The 14,417-nt window shown below is 42.6% G+C and overlaps 1 protein-coding gene across 1 annotated transcript in view; it reads right to left on the reverse strand.

Annotated features, from left to right (window-relative positions):
• Window positions 1-820: 820 nt before the first annotated feature.
• The window catches only part of LOC134575208 (gastrula zinc finger protein XlCGF53.1-like), a 38,905-nt gene continuing 25,308 nt past the window's right edge, over window positions 821-14,417 (reverse strand). The window contains exons 2-5 of the mRNA XM_063434457.1: window positions 3,767-3,943; window positions 2,964-3,155; window positions 2,759-2,882; window positions 821-2,261 (exon numbers count right to left, since the gene is read on the reverse strand). Coding sequence (XP_063290527.1) covers window positions 838-2,261; window positions 2,759-2,882; window positions 2,964-3,155; window positions 3,767-3,832 — 1,806 coding nt within the window. The 5' untranslated portion in view covers window positions 3,833-3,943 and the 3' untranslated portion in view covers window positions 821-837. The remainder of the gene's footprint in view (window positions 2,262-2,758; window positions 2,883-2,963; window positions 3,156-3,766; window positions 3,944-14,417) is intronic.

Here is a 14,417-nt window from a genome sequence, read left to right on the forward strand (position 1 = left end):
ACCATATATCACATTTTCTTATAACCCACCAACTTATGCCTGACCTATTTTCTCCACATGACCACACCCTAATAAGCATAATAATAATAATTATAATTATTGCCAAACACCTTTACATTGGAAACAAAATACTTACCCAACCACACATCTGTGCAATCCCAGATGTAGGAACTACGGAGAATACATATTACAGCTCCAAAGGGTGCTTAACAATCTGCATAGAAATCTGGACATGCTGGCTGGTTACAGCATAATAGGATTAACTTATTAAGTACAATTATTACCTGGGTTACCAGTTACCTTCTTTTTTTGCATTTGATTTTCTTTGTAAGTTAGTTTGTTCTGTAAATTGTACTCTGAAAGGTATAATTGTTAATTTATATCATAATATCACACCATAAACAAATATTTTTGAGTGTCTGAACTGCAAAATGTAAATTTTGTGAAAACGTAAACCTTCAATAAACATGGATTAACAAAAAAACAAAAACAAAAAAACGACAACTACATAGAGATATGTAAAAGATGGAGTTTGTACTTGAGTATTTTTCCAGCCAATATTCCTATGTAACTCTGTTCTGGAACAGTAAGTCCAGTCACTGTAAAATATTGCACATATTCCCACAGACATACCTTGGCTGCACCAACACCTAAACCTCCTTAGCAGTCAGACTGGGGTCACAAAACATCCATTCTGATGTAACTTCCATTTCCAACCCCTAAATTTCCCCTCCCCTTCATATTTTAACACCCAAAATAAAACAGGATGAACTAATCAATTTGTGTGAATGTTAACTATGTTCCTTAATATATGAGAAGATACAGTATGAATATGTTTTATTTTGAATTCAGATTTTCTAGCATTAAAAGAAAGCAATTGGCTTCTTTCCTGTGAATTCTCAAATGACGATTCAGGACACTCTTCTGTCCAAAACATTTCCCACATTCCCAACAAGAAAATGGTTTCTCCCCTGTGTGTATTCTCTGATGAGTAACAAGATATGCATTCAAGGTGAAACATTTTCCACATTCAGAGCACGAGAATGGCTTTACTCCTGAGTGGATTTTCAAGTGCCTGTTCAAATCACTTTTTTGTGCAAAGCATTTCCCACAGTGGTAGCAAGAGAATGGTTTCTCGCCAGTGTGAATTCGCTGATGTGTGATAAGATTGGAAGATTGGGTAAAACCTTTTAGGCACTCAGGACATGAAAATGGCTTCCTCCCCAAATGACTTTGCTGATGTCTGTTTAGATCTTTCTTCTGCCCAAAACATTTCCCACATTCAGAGCAAGAAAATTGTTTCTCTCCTTCTTGAATCTCATTTTTATGAAATTCTGATTTATAAACCATTTGGTAAGATGTGGGTTCAGTTTTTAGAATTCCATTATTACCAATTTCATTGCATTTTTGGATTAACATGTCATTATTCTGGTAATTTCTGTTCATTTTAATGTGTTCTTTAACACAAAATGGATATTCTGGCTTTCTATAGTCCATGGAGGTATAAATGTTGCCGAAATTTACTTCTTCACATAAAACTGGTTCCTCCTTAAAAGGGATAGATGGATATTGTGTCTGTGGATGTTCGGTGGGTTTAGAAATATCTGTGAGATTTTCTTCTTCACATAAGACTGGTTCCTCCTTAAAAGGAATAGATGGGTATTGTGTCTGTGGATGTACGGTGGGTTTAGAAATATCTGTGAGATTGCCTTCTTCACATAAGACTGGTTCCTCCTTAATAGGAATAGATGGGTATTGTGTCTGTGGATGTTCGGTGGGTTTAGAAATATCTGTGGGATTGCCTTCTTCACATAAGACTGGTTCCTCCTTAATAGGAATAGATGGGTATTGTGTCTGTGGATGTTCGATGGGTGTAGAAATGTCAGTGAGATTTCCTTCTTCACATGAGGCTGGTTCCTCTTTAATATGGGTAGATGGATATTCTGTCTGTGCATGATCTGTAACTATATAAATGTCTGTGAGATTATTTTCTTTACAAGATGCTGGAATTTCATGAATATAACCAAATGGATGTTCTGTGTGTATAGAAATCTTGGGATTCATAAGATTTGATTTATTACACAATGGTGAATCTCCGGTCATATTTCTCCCGGATATATGATACATCTCTTTGGGTTTACAGATGCTCAAGCACCTTTCTCTTACATTACTTTTAATTACACAAGGTTCTTCAAATAAGTAGTCTGGAAAAAAGATAGGGCTCTTACGTCTTCTCTTTTTATTTGTACCTATATACCCATCTGTTGGAGATAAAAGAGTGCAGTCAGAATTTTCACTTTCAAATATTATTTGACTATGCTGGTTAATGGCTCCCTTGGCTCACATTGTTATCATGGATTATGCCATTTTTTGCTAAACTTTCTCTGCTCATGTAGCCATTCACAAATCTCTCTAAGCTCATGACACTATTAGCCAACTCTCGATTAATATCGTTTTGTTTCATGCTGCTATTGGCAAATCTGTCTTGATGCACGAAAGTACTAGCTAATCTTTCTCTGCTTATGATGATATGGCTAATCTCTCTTGATTTATGCCATTATTGGCTAATCGCTCTCTTGGTTGAGAATGATATTAGCCAATCTCGCTCAGCTCATGTTACTATTGCCCTCTCTTGGCTCATGCCACTATTAGCCAATTCTTCTACTGGCTCATTTAGCTATTGGCTTATAATTTCACTTGGCTCATGTTACTATTGACTAAACTCAATCTTAGCTTAAGTGAATAATAAACCGCCTACCATCTGAGCCGAGGTGCTGTTGGTTCTCAATCATGATGTCATTGTAGAGATGCTTATGTCCTTCTATATACTCCCACTCCTCCAAGGAGAAATAGACAGTGACATCCTCACACCGTATAGGAACCTGATACACACAATGACACAGTCAACATCAAGACACATCCCTTGCTTTTACTGTATAATGTCCCATTAACAGCAATCTCACCTCTCTGGTCAGCAGCTCAATGATCTTATTGGTCAATTCCAGGATCTTCTGCTCATTGTTTTTCTCATGGACCAAGGGGTAAGGCAGTGGCACCGTTCTGGGGCTCTGCATCCTGGAGAAACTCTCTGACACGTGCTGATTGCTGCTGCTGGGTGAGATTGGGTCACTGGGTTTTTTCACAATCATATAATCCTAGATAATGAGAGAGATGCTAAAATATAATTGAGAAGTAACAGAAATAAACAGACAAAAAAAACTCCACAGTAACGGCTGTCTATAAGACTTAAGAAAACATGAACTAAAAAAACCTAAAGTGATAGGTATGTGTATGCTTGCTTACTCCAGGAGGAAGACAATAGGGTACATTATAGCAGATATTTTATTATATGTGAGATAAAGTACATCTCTATAGCTAGCTCCATTCAGGTTATTGTATATCTCTATAGCTAGCTCCATTCAGGTTATTGTATATCTCCATAGCTAGCTCCATTCAGGTTATTGTATATCTCTATAGCTAGCTCCATTCAGGTTATTGTATATCTCTATAGTTAGCTCCATTCAGATTATTGTATATCTCTATAGTTAGCTCCATTCAGGTTATTGTATATCTCTATAGTTAGCTCCATTCAGGTTATTGTATATCTCTATAGTTAGCTCCATTCAGGTTATTGTATATCTCTATAGTTAGCTACATTCGGGTTATTGTATATCTGAATGGAGCTAGAGCCCCAGTCCGGCCCTGCTGGTTGCAATAAAGGATATATACGGGTGACACTATTGCGACATTTCCTGGAATCTCTCACCTCTCCAGTCCGCAGATAGATGATTTCCAGGGTAAGGTTTAATATTGGATCTATTTTCTTGTCCATCGTGTGAGAATTTGAAAGCCAAAATTAGTCTTTAACAGTATTTTTCATGGATGTACTGGAATCTGAATTGATTTGTGAGAAGTCCTGATCTGTTCAGCAGCAATTTCCAACCTAATAGGAAGAAAGACAGACCTGATCAATACAATTTTTATACTCATAAATTATTAAAATTTAAACTGCTTTTCCGGCACAACCTGGACTGTTTAGTGTAGTTTACTGTAGTTGTGTTCTGTGTTTATTGTTCTACTCCATGAAAACCTCTCAAGGCATATGTGGTAAACTACTCATCATGCTGACCCATTCCTGCGGGATACAAGCTCCACCTAGTTTGGGCTCAGACTGCAGTGGTTGCTTCCTTTCAATTTCTACTGTCTACTCCCTCCCAAAGTAATGGACTAAATGTCTGTCCTACCAATTCCTCCTTCAACACCTTACTCAGGTTGCCATCTTAAATTCCTATCTTGGAATGGTCGGGGCTTCAACACTCATGTTTGAAAAGAGAAAAGTACTAAACCACCTCCACACCATCCTCCTTTAGGAAACCAGTTGGCCAAAATGTCTCTACTGTACATGTCCCTTGGGCCAGGATTGCATAACCGCTCCATATTATTCCAAAGCATAACTTTACTTTTACATCACTCTCTGCAATCCACTTTTCCCTCTACTTCACTGACTTTAACACTGTGACAAACTGCCCTTTGCCACTGGGCATTGGAGAAGACTGATCGCTAGCCTCCTGCCCTGCGACTATGGCCCTGGAATGTATTGCCCTTTAGGAATTACATTTGGGCATAATGAATTTTTGTATGCTGTTCCTGGCCCTTTAAATACTTTGGAACAGTGTTTCAACTTTTAAACTGGCACTTCGAATGCAGTCGAAGTGCCGAATTGGCCGCCATTTGACAAATGAACACGTGGCGGCAGCCATTTTAACGTATCCGAACGCGGTCAGCGGTGTGTGCAGCCAAATCTATGGAACTGTTTGCGGCTACCCAATTGCCCGAACACTGCTGACCCGTACCTTCTTCGACACCGCGGCTGGAGACTAAGTCCCGTTCGAAGATTCGAACTCCCGTTCGAATGGGACTTAGTCAATTTCTCGGTGTAAAATACACCGACTGCACAACCCAAATCCATGGAACTGTTTTGGGCATGAAAATGTGGTAAAAAAAAAAAAAGAGACTTAATATTTCTGGAACCACTGAACGGATTTCCACGAATAAATATGTTCCACAAGTTGTGTTGTTCATAAAATAAGAACGTTATAAAATTGTATAAAAAAAGTTTTTAGCTTGGAGATAATTGAGTAGATACAGTAAGAAACTCAATTATCTCCCAAGCAGAGGGGAGGGAATCTGTGGGATGTAACCGATATCGGATTGGTTAATGCCTAATTGCCTGTGGGCGTCTCCCTTGCAGGGGAGCACTGCATAGAAGCAGAGTACCTGCCATTACATCAGAGATCTTCTTGACCCTCAATACGTAGACTTGTCTCGTTATTGGAGGGAACTGCTATATCACACTGGGGATTGCTATGCTCTGCATACTCCCTTGAGCTTTAATCACTTAGCCCTTGTTCCTGGAGGAGAGGTCTTCCCCATACGGTCCTGGAGGACAGAAGCTAATTCCAGGGTGGAGGAAGACAGCGCGGCTCCAGTTAAGCTACGGCGGTTGTGGAGTCTGCGGTGTCCAGTGCGGTGCTTGTGGTCCTTGGCGCACAAGCCATTATGACGTCCATTAACGGAAGGTGTCCGTTACAAACACAATTATGGACATTATTATGGACAGAGTTCCAGTTAGCTCGTTATCTTACTCACACAAAAGTTTAAAAAAGTAGAAAACTTTGAAAAAAGACCCTTATGTGAGTGATATGGACGCCTTGTTTTTGTAACTCTGCGGTGATTATTACTTGACTTTGCCTCAAAATTGAGAGCTGATGAAAGGCCAAAGGGCCCTGAAGTGGAAGTGTAAAAGATTGCCTTAATCTTTTAAGGAGAATCTCAAATACATTCTGTGATTTTCTGCAATTAGAATTGTAACTGATCACATGGCAGCCCGACTGGGCACCTCCGTTGACGTACGCTTCCTAGCTGACACCGAGGACCATAAGCACCGCACCAGGAACCACAACCACCGCAGACTCCACAACCGCTGTAACTTAACTGGAGTCTCGCTGTCTTCCTTCCAGCCTGGATCAACCTCTGACATCCAGGACCGTGTGGGAAAGACCTCTCCTCCAGGAGAGTGCATCAGGAAGTGATTAGAGCTCAAGGGAGTATACAAGGTATAGCAATCCCCATTGTGATTATAGCAGTTCTCCTCCAATCACGAGACAAGACTACGTGTTGAGGGTCAAACATGACCAGAACTGTTTAATGAGCACCAAAGGTAGCCGTTACAGTAACCTTGTGGGAAAACTTGTAAAAAAGAGACAATAAACCCTCAGTTCTTTTATGCAGGTTTTCCCAAAAGGTTACCACCCATGTGGACCTAGTGGTACACAGGACATGCAATTGCAATAGCCAATCAAAACATTACAGTACAGTCAGACACTCCCAGCCAAGGCACACAAACCCTCCCCTCTGCCTGTGATATAATTACTGAACACAATGGGTTAACTCGATTATCACAGGCAGGAAAATATACAGTTTTATACGATATTCCTAACTCCCAAACCATACATGCAATTCACATATTCTGAACCAGCATAAGCAGTATACAAACATATGTTCAAAAAATCATACAAATTGGTCCAGTGGTTCAAAAGTTAGGTGGAAGTCCTATTCGACCGACTGCAAGCATGGCTTTCCTGCCCAAAACAGTTCCACAGATTTAGGCTGTGCAGCCGGTCTATCTTCTCCACTATGGAGATAATTGGCTTAAGTGGGTGTGGTAACTTAATTATCTCCAGTAACAGGGAATATCTCCATTTACAACAACAGTAAAAATACATCATTCCTATTATACTGAACAGAACCCCCACATTCAACCTATCCCCAGATAGCTTGGTTCGGAGATCTCCATATATCCGAACAGCGCTCAGATCGAACAAACAGAATAAAATCGCCATGGGTTAAAGTTTAGCAAGGGCTGATGAGAGATTGAGGAGGGACAAAGGAGCCAGTTTAAACTGGTCTGGCAGTGTCCCTGGGACAACGCCCTGCTGGAGAAACAATAGACAGGAAAAAGGGGGAGAGGAAGAGGCACATTTTCTCATGGAATTAAAGGGGCAGAAAAAGGGTGTTACAATCCAATATGCCCAAATAATGTTTTTAAAGGGCCATACACCCCAGGGCATAATCATAAGGCAGGAGGCTGGCAATCAGGCTCCTCTAAAAGCCAGAGGCAAAGGGCAGTTGGTCACATAAAAAGCTAGTGACAAAAGGCAGTTTGTCACAATGTGGCTGTAACGGATCGCCTGGCACCCCGACTGGGTACCTCCGTTAATGGATGCTCCTAGCGTTTCCAGAGGACTCCAAGCACTCTGGCAGACACCACAATCACCGAATCAGAGAGGCATATAAATCCTCTCAAGCATATGAATGCTGTAGACAGTTGAATAGGAACCATACGAAAAGGTTTTCAATCCTAGCAGTCAAACTGGAACAGCATACAATAAATCCTCCCCCAATAATTAGACGACACTTCACTTTGAGGGTTCAACAGGAACTCCCTGTACTGGCACATACAGCCTCTTTTATTCACAATCCACAAAACATAATACTGCCCACAGGGTTTTGCAGAAAAACCAATAAACACATTACAACACATGCAATGCAAGTACAGCAGCCAATCAGACACAATGGGACAATAGAAACACACCCAGCATATTCCTCTCCTCTGCTTAGGAGATAATTGAGTCAATTACTGTATCTACTCAATTATCTCCAAGCTGAAAAGTTACACTTTGTATACATTTTTATAACTTTGTGAGTTAACATCGTACATACATAAAACTTATATTATTTTAACCAGTATAACTTGGGGACAAACATATCCAAAATTCACTTGAATAGGTTCAGGGGTTTAACGGTTAGGTCAAATGCCTTTGTTTTCACTTGCAAGCATGGCTTTTCCTTTTCAAAACAGTTCCCACTGGTTTGGCAGTGTCCCTGGGACAACACCCTGCTGGAGAACAATGGATCCGGGGGAGGGGAAGAGGGAGTGTCCAAACAGTTTCAGTATTTCCCTTCACTGTTGTTAAAAGGCCAGCACAGTACAATAAGTCCAAATGCAGTTCTTTAAAGGGTCCCATCTTCCCGGGACCATAATCACTGGGCAGGAGGCGAGCAAGCAGTTCCCTCCAGGAAACTGGGGCAGACTCTGGTGCAGGGTCCAGTCCGCTACAGTGGCTTTTGTAACAGTTTTTAACTTAGAGATATTTCCTGTACCTGGAGATAATTAAGTTACCACAGCCACTTAAGCCAATTATCTCCAGGATAGAGGAGGAGATAGACCGGCCGTACAGCCTAAATCTGTGGAACTATTTTAGGCATGAAAGCCATGCTTGTGGTCGGTCAAAAGAGACTTCCTGAAAACCCTGCTCTGATCTGTGTGATTTTTGGATGTTGTTCACCCAGATCAGGGCTATCCAGGGATGTATTGTGGGGATATGTGGTGTTTTGTGCCTGTGGGTAATTGAGTTAGTCCATTGTGTTTGGTAATTGTATCACAGGCAGAGAGAGGGAGGGTTTGTGTACATTATTTGGGAGTGCCTAACTGTATAAGAGTGTTTTGATTGGCTTTATAACGTTGTGTCCTGTGCTCAATATGGGTGGTAACTGTAACAAAACCTTACAGTCTCCTGGGGCCTGTGGAATAATCAAGGGAATTGTATTTTATATCATCTGTTCGGTAGAAATGCAACTGATAAAGAAACAAATGAAACTACCGAACACCGGACCACCTTGGTGTGTAATTAAGGGGTATTTTACCTCCCAGCTTGTTTCCAGCCGTTCGCATGGTTCAGCACGAATTCCGTGTGTAAAATATAGGTGGCCGCCATTTCGGAACTTTACACGTGTTCGCGGCCATCTTACGCACGAACAGCGGTGTTTGCCTGTGAACGCATGGAACTTAAAACGGATACGCAAACAGGCGAACACCGCTGAGACCTCCATGCGCCCATAGCTTTGTGCTGGAACTACCAAACAACCGGCTGTTCGGTAGTTATACTTAACTTTCTATGGGGATTCCAGCGAACACCAAGATAGCTATGGATGGCAAGGATTTCGTGGAGTTTTAATACGCGAACGGAGACCGACCGCAGGGCCAAAACTTATGGAACTCTTTTCGGCTAGAGAATCTGTGCGGTCGGTCAAAACTTCAAAGACCCATAACTCCCGAACCCCTCAACCGAATGAGCTGAAATTTGGATATGTTGTTCCCCTGAATGAGAGCTTTAAAGCTGTTTTTGGGGTACATCCAGAACTTGAGTAAAATTGTGTATGTTTTAATTATGTTATATGTTTATCTGAGGGGAGGAGACGTGGGGGTTGTACCATATATGTGATTGGTTATTTTCAACCTCCCCCTGGGTGTGTTCTGTTTGTGCCTTACTGTAATAAAAACCAGGCTGGGTGTGCCAGCACCTCAGTTCTTCTTGACCCTTAAAAACGTAGCCTCGTCTCGTTCTTGGAAGGGGATTATTGTGGATTATTACTCTGCTCTTTTTACAGCTGAACCTGACTCTCCCTCTGGATCTCGTGGATGGGATTATAACAGCTTTACTTTTACATAGCAGCTTGCCAGGGAAAAGGACGTCACCTACGGATGATACCCTCTCACTACCTGTGTAGCCGTTACAGTAACCTTGTGGGAAAACTTGTAAAAAAGAGACAATAAACCCTCAGTTCATTCTGATCCTGCTTATCCCTCAATACGTAGCCTCGTCTCGTTATTGTAGGGAACTGCTATATTCACACTGGGGATTGCTATACTTTGTATACTCCCCTGAGCTCTAATCACTCAGCTCTTTTAAGAGCTGTTCCGGATACGCTCTCCTGGAGGAGAGATCTTTCCTAACAAGGTCCTGGGGGACAGAGGTTGATCCTGGGTGGAAGGAAGACGGCAAGACTTCAGTTAAGCTACGGCTGTTGTGGAGTCTGCGGTGCTCATGGTCCTCGGCGTCAGCTAGGAAGAGTCTGTCAATGGAGGTGCCCAGTCGGGGTGCCAGGTGATCTGTTACAGGAGGATATGCATTTTTTTTACCTGGGTTGGGGGCCGGGACAGTAGGTCCCCCCTAGTGTATCTTAGGGCTCCCAACCGCCACTCATGGATCGGAGCCGGGACAGTAGATCCCCCCTTGTAACTTAGGACCCCCACCCGCCGCTCATGGCTGGGGGCCCGGAGGGGGAGACAATAGGTCCTTCGACCTCTATTGTAACTTATTGCCCCCACCGGCCGCTCATGGGTGGGGTCCGAGTGAGGACACTAGGTGCCCCGTTTAGAGGGCCCAACTCTTGGTGCACTAGTTGGGGCTCGGGGGGGGGGGGGGGGGGACACACTTAATTATTTTTACAAGTACCACAAAAAGGGGCACAGAGTAGTGGGGGGTCTTTTTTACAACAGGGAACAGCCGCTGGCTGCTCACTCTTTAGCAGACATACCCCTACTTGCGGTATAGCGAGTAGGGGCAGATTAATTACGAATACCTATTAATCTTTACTTAGTATTGGTAAATTTAGCTGGAAGACCAATTCATGTCTTTCAGCCTTTTAGTAGATAGCTCCCCAATACCGTGGGAATTAGGGAGCCATTTACTAAGCAGCTGCAAGACGCAGCCGCGGCACAAAAAGGATCGGAGTCCCAAAATTGCATCCTAACACGGATGGACAAACTGTTATCATTCTGTTAGGATGAAATTCGGTAGTTTTGCCGACGTTCGAACACAGAATTAAACAGCATGAGAACACCGGAGGAGAGGTGAGTATTGTGGGAAATTGCTTTGACCGCACAGCAGGAGGAAGGCTGCGCGGCTCGAGGGAGGAGAGTACACACTTCAAGGATCACAAACATGTATTCCTGACCTTATAGTGTTAAAACCACCATCTAGCCCCCCTGCCTCCATAAATATAGTAAAAATCTTACTGTATTCAAGCCTGAAGCTTAACTCTGCATGCTGTTAGACTCAGAAAAACAAGCAGTCTGCTGACATCAGACGTGGTAGCCTGATCCAATCACAATGCCTCCCCATAGGATTGACTGAGACTGACAAAGAGGCAGATCAGGGACAGAGCCAGCATGATTCAAACACAGCCCTGGCCAATCAGCATCTCCTCATAGAGATGAATCGAATCAATTAATCTCTATGAGGAAAGTTCAGTGTCTGCATGCAGAGGGAGGAGATAATGAATGTTTAGATGCATTTTAGGCAGCCATGACCCAGGAAGGATCTCTTACAGCCATCTGAGGAGTGGCCAGTGAAGCTGTAATGTAAACACTGCATTTTCTCTGAAAAGACAGTGTTTACAGCAAAAAGCCTGAAGGTAGTAATTCTACTCACCAGAACAAATGCAATAAGCTGTAGTTCTGGTGACTATTTCAGTATTTTGCGTGGCCACATGGCTATGCCAACCTCTTTTTGGCGTATTCAGAAAAGTTTTTTGTACATAAGGGGCATGGCTGGGTACAGAACCTGGTCACTTATCGCCCTTGTATAGATGATTTATGCTTTATCTGGAGAGGATCCAAGGAAGAGTTGAACCAGTTTTTGATGCACCTTAGATCCAACTCACAGAGAATGAAAATTACCATGGAACATAGTGACGTACAGGTTTATTTTTCTGGGTCTGTTGACCCACGGTTAAGAAATATTCCCAGAGAGCAGCTCATGAGATTTAGGAGAAATTGCTCGGAATTAGAGGAATTTGAACAACAAGCATTACGACTCATGGATGAGTTGGGAGAAGAAGAAAAAAAAAAGTATCCTGATTATGGCTGCCACCCCAAGAGGAAGAGGGGTTGACCGCCAGAGATGTTATTTCCCCCTATTGAGAGTGATGCTGTCCAAATGCCAAGCACGGAATAGCTGTGTAGCTCTTCCAAGAGCTGGTGATTATAGCTGGTATAACGGTTCCCTACAAACATGAGATGAGACTATGTTGAGGGTAAGCAGGAACTGATTTATTGGTAGCCACACCTGGCCTTTTATGTCAATCCCCATGCAAGGGGCTCTCCCCCCCCTTGGACTGGAGAGTGGACTACAATAAAAAAAAATACACAATTACATTGGCTCTCAGGTCCAGGATATTCCCATACAAAATAGGCTAATCCCTCCTCTGCACCTGGGAGATAATTGAGTCAGGAACTGTGCTAACTCAGTTATCGCCAGGCACAGAAAACATACATTTTACACTATATTAAAAGTACCCCCAAAACACATGAAAACCCCAATATAGTCATATCCCCTGATAGCCCCAATCTGGCGGACCAACATATCCAAAAACCACCCAGATCGGTTCAGGGGTTCAGGATTTCCATGAAAGTCTCAATTTGACTGACTGCACATGAGGCTCCTGTCCAAAAGAGTTCCATGAAATCAAGCTGTGCCGTCGGTCTCTTTCGGGAATGACCAAATAAAAAGTATCGAACGTAACTGTTCATGAGTGGAACAAATTGAAGATCCTTACCTGTTTTCGTGTGGATATTGCTATACAGCAGTTCGGGACTTCTAACGTATTCCCTATACGAATATAAACTACCGAACCACCCTGCTGTTTAATTAAGTGGTTATTTACCTCCCTGATCGGCACATTCAGCTTCAATGGGAAACGCACGAACGCGTTGTTTCAGTTCCTGGGTGGCCGCCATTTCTGGACTTTTACATGTGCTCGCGGCCATCTTAACTCCCGAACAGCAGTGTTTTGCCGTCGAGTGTCTAGAACTAAAATAGGACACTCGAGTAGGCAAACACCGCTGAGACCTCCAGAACACCGGAACTTCGTGCCAAAACTACCTAACACCCTGCTGTTCGGTAGAAAGACTTAATAGCATATGGGGATGCTAGCGAACGTCGAGTTACGCATGGATGGCAAGCCTTTTTGTGACTTAACTCACGAACAAAAACCGACCGCAAGGCCAAAATTCATGGAACTATTTCCGGCTACTTTGCCTGTGCGGTCGGTCAAAACTTTAAAGTCCCATATCTCCCGAACCACTGAACCGAATGAGATGATTTTTTTATATGTTGGTCCCCTCGAATAGGGATTTATGCATGTACCCCAGGTATGTGGGGTACATGCAAAACTTGGGGAAAAATGTGTCTTTGTTAATTGGGTTACACGCTTATCTGAGGGGAGGAGATGTGTGGGATGTACCTTATGTTTTATTGGTTGTTGTGTTAATTACGTGTGTGTCTCCCTTGCATGGGCAGAATCACATAAAAGGAGAATCCCTGTCATTAAAATTTAGTTCTTCTTGACCCTTCAAAACGTAGCCTCGTCTCGTTCTTGGAAGGGGATTTACTGCATAACCACCTTGCTCTTTTAATAGGATCTCGTGGATGGGAATAAGTAACTCCACTACTACACAGCAGCTTGCCGGGAAAAAGGACGTCTCCAACGGCTGATACCCTCTCACTACTAGGGTAGCCGTTACAATGAGTAAGCTCAGTCTTTATTCCTTGTTCGTGAACTTGCTCCCTCTGAATGCCATTCAATTCTCACATATTTTACCGAACTTCGATAGAAGTTCTAGCGATGTTCTTGCCGTCGAGTGCTCGACAACCAAACACCGTTGTGTGCATTCAGCCATACGAATGGCGGCCACCCAGCTGACCCCACCGAATGTTGAGATAATTGCGGTTACTGTGGTGCAAACAAAGGTGAAAAGGGTCAATGAGCTGCACTCGCCTGCCCTGGGTGGACTGGCTGTTCGGTATAAGAACTAGAGGGGTCTCAGGTTTTCGGTGAGTCTCATATACCAAACTATTCAGTGTATTAATAAAATAATACATTAACAGCATGGTAATCCAGGGATAGGGAATTCGTCACACTTATAATGTGATGGACAAGGATTATAGAAATGTCCATCAGATGAATAGGCTAGATCTCCTGCTTGGTAAGAAAAAAAGAAGATAAAACTCAAGAACATTTTGAGGATGTAGGCATTAGTTTTAAATTGCTAAAGTAATAGTAATATTTTAAATGAAGTTATGTTATGAAGTACTGGTTTGTTTTGTAAGCGGATCTAATATCGGAAGGTATTGTCGGGGCTAACACTATAATAATGTATAGAGGAGTCCTGAGTATTAAATCTCAGGTGGTAAAGAGTAGTTTTAATATGGTGAAGGGAAAGGTTGAGAATTTTTTTAAACAATGTGGCGGCTACCCCAAGAGAAGAGGGGTTTCCCCCTAGTGTGTGAGTTGTTCTGTAGAATTCCAAAGTCGATATCCAAGTGGTAAATAAAGCAGGTATAGCTGTTTAGCTCTTACAAGAGCTAGTGATATAGCTGTTCCCTACAATCACGAGACGAGGCTCTGTGAACTGATTTTATTGGGACCACACACAGCCTTTTAGGACAGTCCCCATGCAAGGGGCACTCCCATCTAGACCTGATGGGAGCCTGCAGGAAGAACATTCAAAC

Source organism: Pelobates fuscus, chromosome 10 (assembly GCF_036172605.1).
Source record: "Pelobates fuscus isolate aPelFus1 chromosome 10, aPelFus1.pri, whole genome shotgun sequence".
Lineage (NCBI taxonomy): Eukaryota > Metazoa > Chordata > Amphibia > Anura > Pelobatidae > Pelobates > Pelobates fuscus.